The 6,000-nt window shown below is 51.5% G+C and overlaps 1 protein-coding gene across 5 annotated transcripts in view; it reads right to left on the minus strand.

Annotated features, from left to right (window-relative positions):
- Positions 1-5,129, minus strand: part of MROH6 (maestro heat like repeat family member 6) — a 76,667-nt gene extending 71,538 nt beyond the window's left edge. For 3 of the 5 annotated variants that reach the window (XM_051971194.1, XM_051971192.1, XM_051971193.1), the window contains exons 1-7: positions 3,446-4,814; positions 2,918-3,073; positions 2,199-2,353; positions 1,071-1,236; positions 653-825; positions 404-541; positions 7-121 (exon numbers count right to left, since the gene is read on the minus strand). In XM_051971194.1, the coding sequence (XP_051827154.1) occupies positions 7-121; positions 404-541; positions 653-825; positions 1,071-1,236; positions 2,199-2,353; positions 2,918-3,073; positions 3,446-3,736 (1,194 nt within the window). In that variant the 5' untranslated portion in view covers positions 3,737-4,814. Of the gene's footprint in view, positions 1-6; positions 122-403; positions 542-652; positions 826-1,070; positions 1,237-2,198; positions 2,354-2,917; positions 3,074-3,445; positions 4,817-5,037 lie in introns of those variants that run through there. The other 2 variants (XM_051971191.1, XM_051971195.1) reach the window with 2 other exon arrangements.
- Positions 5,130-6,000: the final 871 nt, after the last annotated feature.

The raw sequence follows: 6,000 nt of genomic DNA on the forward strand, positions 1-6,000 counted from the left end.
ACTCACCCCGGTGAAGAAGGCCATTGCGGTCAGCCGGGGCGCTTTATCTGTGCTTTGTAGCCGTGGGAGTAGGTCTGCAAAGAGCCCACGCAGGTGGTGGTCAGCATGAGCCACTAGGGCACTTGGGGGGACATAGGAAGGGGAGAGGATGAGGGAGAGCTGAGAAAGGAACCCTGATTATCTGCTCCCTGACTTCCTTCTGCCTCAGTCCTTACCCCCTGCTCAACTAGCGTCCTTTTCTGTCAATCAGTCCTGCTGGCCTGAAGAACTAGCCAGATCCTGAGGCCATCCTCCTGAGACCCCTTTGTCCGTTTCCTCATGTCCCCCCACCCCAGGACGCCCTAACATTGAGTCTTCCTGTTTATCCTTCCTCCCTCACAGCCTCCGTCCCCCAAGCTCAGACCTGGCCAGCAGGAGGACCCCCTCCAGATGGGTCCCAGATCCTATGAGACGCCTCCAGCCCCCACTCTGCTCCATGCAGGTTACCACCATTCGGCCTCCATCCCCATTGAGCAGGGCCTTCAGAGCTTCCACTGCGCAGCTGGAATCAGGGAAAATGAATGAGGAACAGGAGCGAGGTGGGGGGTCACCAACTGAGCCCCTTTACCCTTACTGCCCCTTCCCCTAATTCCCATTCTATTCCAATTCTCACCTAGCATGGTTGGGGGGAGGACCCCGCACCTTCACTTGAACCTGGGGGGAAGGGGCGCACCAGGCCAGCTGGTGTAGCTGGGTGACCAGCGCAATGAGCACTTGCGGGTAAAAGCCCCTCGTGGCGGCCACGCATCCCGACACTGACAACATTTCTCCTAGTGCTCTTGTGGCCTGCAGAGACACTGGTGTGCGTGAGAGCCCCCTCCACACTCCCCTCTCCCCTCACACAGACTGAACTACCTTCACCCTTGAAAGCCCCCAGGGTTCTCCAGGAATCTGACTTCCTCCCACAAAACTACTTCAAGTGCCAGAGGGGCACTCACTCAGGGGTTCAAACTCTGCCCCCCTTTCCCTTCCCACCCCCCCCTTGCCAGCCCTCCCTCCTCCAAGCTACCTCAGACTAGGGCTCGACTCACTGCCAATGCCTGGGTTTGGGGCTTGACTGCTTGGGGACTCGGGCCTGGGCTGGGGCTGGGGCCCCGGAGCTGGGGCGGGCCCTTCACCTCCTGCAGCAGGTGCACCAGGACCAGCCCGTTCACCCTCTGGTTCCGGCTCAGGCCCCGCCACAACTCAGCTGCTGCACTGTGGAGAAAGGACCAAGGGGGAGAATGGGAAGGTCTGGGTGGTCCCAGGGGAGGAATGGGGAGAGGAACCCAGAACCTGAGGTTCTGAGGGAAACCTGGCCTGTGAGAGCCCACTGGAAGACACATTGGTCCAGATGGGAAGCCCCGGCCCTGAGAAGAGTCCTGAGACTAACGGGAGTTTGGGGAGTAGTTACTTTTCTTTGTATACCTCAGCACAGTGTTAAGTAAGTGCTTAACAAACCCTTGTTGACTGACTGACTGACCCTGGCAAGGTCAGTCCTTGTCCTGGAAGGAAGGAGATTTGGGGACTGAGATGAGAGAGAGCCAGAAGGTGGGAGGTTTGGGAGAAGAGGTGGAGGAAACCTTGGGCCTGACAGGAGGACATAAGATTGAAGTAGATCTTTGACTTGGGGGGAAATTGGGAATAAGGAACTCCCTGGAATTAGGGGAAACCCATGGAACAGAGGGGACTCAAGAAATAAAAGCAAAGACTGAAACTGATAGGACATAGATCTTAGGGGAAAGACCTTAGGCTTGAAGGGACTCAGTGATTGAGAGGAGACCTAAACTGGGGGGGAGGAAACTTTGGGAGTCAGGGGCCCCAGGGACTGAAAATGGGGAGAAGACTGGAGGGAAAACGTGGAACAAAAGAGCATGGTGCCTGAGAGAAGAATTCCCTGGCTCAATCTGATAAATGGGGTCATGACCCAGGTATCTATGACCAAGCAGGCAAGAAGCCCAAAATCTTGGCTCCTAGCTTAGCCTGGCTTGTGGGTGTAGGAATGCAGAGCAGGTACTAATTAGGGCTGGGCACTAATTAGGAGCTGGGGGTGGGTGCCAATTGACTTCCCCAGCACAGACACAACAGCCCTCAGGAGAAGGAAGGGAAGGGCAGCTGGGGATGTCAGGATACCTGGTTCCTTTGCCCAGGAGGCCCAGAGGGAGTGGGGGTGCCCATACCTGTCACAGGGCAGAGAGTGAGACAGTAGGGTCTGGACCACTTCATGTGTGTGTTCTGCTGCCAATGAGCAAAGTGCCCTCAGGGCCACCCGCCTTGATCTGCCTTCCAGGAGCTGAGCCATCTGTCCATGCAGTCCCTGGACCACTTCACATACCTGGAAAGGAGGGAAGAGCTCACTCTCAAGGCTCAATGAGATCCACTCCCTCCAGCCTCTCCCTCAACGCCCCAGTGACAATGAGCTGCCCATTCTACTCTTGGAACACTCATTTATGTACAGGTTTGGTTCATATTGGGCTCAAATCTGCTTTGTGGTTTATCACATTGCTTTTTGTTCTGTCCTCTGAGTGGAACAAAGTAGAACATTTTAGTTCCTCTTCCACGGGACAGTTCTGGAGATATTGGAAGAGGTACCTGTCTGACTTTGGGGCCTTGCCTTTTTAGAATGAGTGGTTGGACTAGACGGCCCCTGTAAGCTGTGATGTAGTTTTCTGATATTCTATGTTTTGATGTTCTAGTGTTCTGTGCTTTTGGATCCTGGCGTTCTAAGAAAAAATTCTGGGAGCCCAGGAGCTAACTGAGGGTAAGAGGGAGGGGACGGGGAAAATCAGGAGCAGGATTCTGGGAGGTATCAAGGAAAAAGGGAGCCAGGGGACAGATGGAGCTAAAAAAGGGGGCTTTGCGAAGCTTGAAGGGGCCGGGTTTACAAAGGGGTGCTGACCTTTTCTGGGAGCTGTCCGCCCTGAGTCTCCTCCAAAGCTGAGGAGAGACTGAAAGCCAAGGCCTGGGTCCCTGAGATGCCGGCATCTTCAAGGCAGACCACAGTTTGAACAGCAAAATCTGCCAAGGAACCAGGGACCAGAAAGCACTGAGGATGCTGGATAGGGCAGGGGAGGAAACAGAAGTGAAAGAATAAGAAGCCTTCATCCAATAGCCTGTCATGCTAATTTCTCCATCCTTTTTTCCTAGTTTTCTTCTAATCTCTAGGGTCTTCATCATCTGTCCCTTAGCTGCCAACCCCCTCGATCCACCTCCATAAGCCTTCTCTCTCCAATCCTTGCCCTCCTTCCCTCCCATCCCAATCATCCTCTAACCCTTGAGGGTCTTGATCTTCTTAAACCCCTCGCTAATACCAATCTCCCAAAGCCTCCAGTTTCTCCCACATACCGCCATCTCCCCCTCCCAGTTGCTCACCAACTATTTGTATCCTGGGCTGACCTCTGTCTATCATCTCCAATTCCCCCAGTACCTGTTCAGGCTCCCAGGGCTGGGGCTCAGGATCTGAGCTAGAAGCCTTTGGAGAGTGGGGCTCATTCCTCAGCACCCCAGTGGCCGTATCAGGTTCCAAATTCTCTGTCCTTGGTGCAGTGACCGGTTCAGTGGGGCTTTCAGACTCCTGGGGGGGCTGCCCTTGGCGTGGTCCAGTCCCCTCTCGGCTGAGCTGTATGTCCTCAGCCAATGCAGCCAGAGTAAGGCCTCCAAAATTCCCTGCAGGACCCCTGTGGGCTCCCCCAGTCCATCCCCGCCTCCCTCTAGCCATATCAAGCCCCGAGGCACCAGTCTTGGTGCACTGCCCTCCTTTTCCCACCCCCCAAAACAAGTACTGACAGAACCTCACAGGTGTGGGAAACCTGTCCACGCCAAGGGCTTGCACCTGCTGAGACTTACCCTGACTCCTACCAAGGCCAGGTGTGGCTGCAGGTGCAGGCGTGTCTAAGCGTGTGCTGGGGAGGAGTCAGTGTACAGGATCATTGAGCTTCTCCAGGTCCAGAAATAGGTAGTGATTTTCTCTCCTCCCTCTTAACTTCACTGGGGATCCTTTACTTTTGACCTACCCACTGAGGGTCCCCTACCCAAGAGATTTAGGGATCACAGGAGCCAAGATTTAGTATGAAGGGATCTTAGAGATCCAACTTCATCATTTTATAGATGGGAAACTGAGGCCCTGATCAGTGAGATAAGAGGAGCAGCAGAAACTGTGGGACCCAAAGTTACCTTTCCCATCACAGGCCAAGCACCTCAAGTGTGAGGCGAACAATGTGGATCTCTCTGAGTAGTTTTTGAGCTGGAAATGGTTTCGTGGAGAGAAGCTAGTTCACCACCTCGGAGGAGATTCTGAAAAACAGTCTGAGGTCTGCTTCTCCCTGGGCAGCTGTTTAATCTCTGGCAGAACAAAGAAGTTATAGACGTTTAGCCAGAGACTAGATAGTGGAGAACAGCATGATGGTTCACAGAACAAGGCAGTGAAGCTGAGGGTCCCTCCCAGCACCATGTGTGGGTCAGGAAGAATGCTGGTTTGGCAATCCTGACGCTGGGCCAGCCCTGGAAGGTAGCCTTGGAGGGAGGATGGGCAGGACTGTCTCCAAGGCTGCCTGAAGACTGCTGGTTATTTATTGTTACTGTTATAGGCCCAAGGGGCAGGGGAGGATTTTTGTATTGGCTGGCCAAGCGGAGTCCAGGGAAGCTGGCACGCTTTTGTAACAGTTGTAGGGTACAAATGCAGATTTGTTGGGTTGCTGACCTCATTTCAAACTGTTCTGGGAAGAAAATAGTTTTGTTTTTCAGTCATTTTCAGTTGTATCTGATTCTTCATGAAATCATTTGGGTTTTCTTGGCAAAGATACTGGAGTGGTTTGCCATTTCCTTTTTCAGCTAATTTTACAGATAAGGAAACTGAGGCTTGTCACACAGCTAGTAAGTGTCTGAAACCAGATTTGAATTCAAATCTTCCTGACTCCAGGCCCAGTGTTCTATTCACTATATCCAATGAAAGTAAAAATAGGGCAAGTGGTTGACACTGATTTTCCATTAACTACCCTTCCCTACTTCCCAATTTCTTACCATCCCTGCAGAACTGGAGCTTCAAGAAATCTTGGCAGGGAACAGCTGGAGTTTGGGAAACAGCTAATGCTTTAATGCTAAAGATGTACCTCCTGTCTGTCAAAATGAGAAAAAAAAAAGAGACCTTCTCTCTCTCAAAATGTGGGGGGGGGGAAGCTTTCTAAGGGGAGAATGATATAGGACAAAAGGCTGTTAAAAATAGTATTGATTTTTTAAAAAAGCAGGGATGCTAGGACTTTGTCCAGGGTCACAGAGCTAGATTGTGGGTCTAGACACAGGATTCTTCCTGGATTATGATGACATATATATCCATATACCTGTATGGTGTTGGTGGCCCTTTGTCCTGTGGAAATGGGGAACTGATGCCCCTCCTGCCTAGTGTCACAGTGATACCCTCTACCTACTGGCTTTCCCTGGAGATAAATAAAATAACAGAATCTCAGAATAGGAAAGCACCTAAAGAACTTATACCAAGAGAGAATTAAAAGGAAAAAGACATGAAACTCATTAGTGTCAGACACGATACTGAATGTGTAATAAACAAAAACAAGCAAGAAAGCTAATCCTGATCTTAGAGAGCTTACATTCAAATGGAGAAGACAACAGGAATCCCCTCTTGAACATCCCTGAGAAGTCTCTGAGGAAGATCTCCAGGGATGGCAGAGTTCACTTTCTGCTTAGAGACAGCAGAAATCTGCTAGAAATCTGCTCCATTCTTGGTTCTTCTCCCCAAACCAAGCAGAGCAAATATAATCCCTCTTTGTAACAGCCTTTCAAATGCTTAAAGACAGATACCCTTTGTCCTCCTCCTTTTCCTCCCACAGGCACACTCTGCATTGATGTAAGCAGGGGAGATGAGGAATTGAACCAGGATTGGGAATCTTAGGGATGTTTCTTCTGGACACCAGCCACGGGTCTCCCCCAAGTTAACCACAACGTCCTCACATTAGTCTTTACTGTGTC

Source organism: Antechinus flavipes, chromosome 1, assembly GCF_016432865.1.
Source record: "Antechinus flavipes isolate AdamAnt ecotype Samford, QLD, Australia chromosome 1, AdamAnt_v2, whole genome shotgun sequence".
NCBI classification, from domain to species: domain Eukaryota; kingdom Metazoa; phylum Chordata; class Mammalia; order Dasyuromorphia; family Dasyuridae; genus Antechinus; species Antechinus flavipes.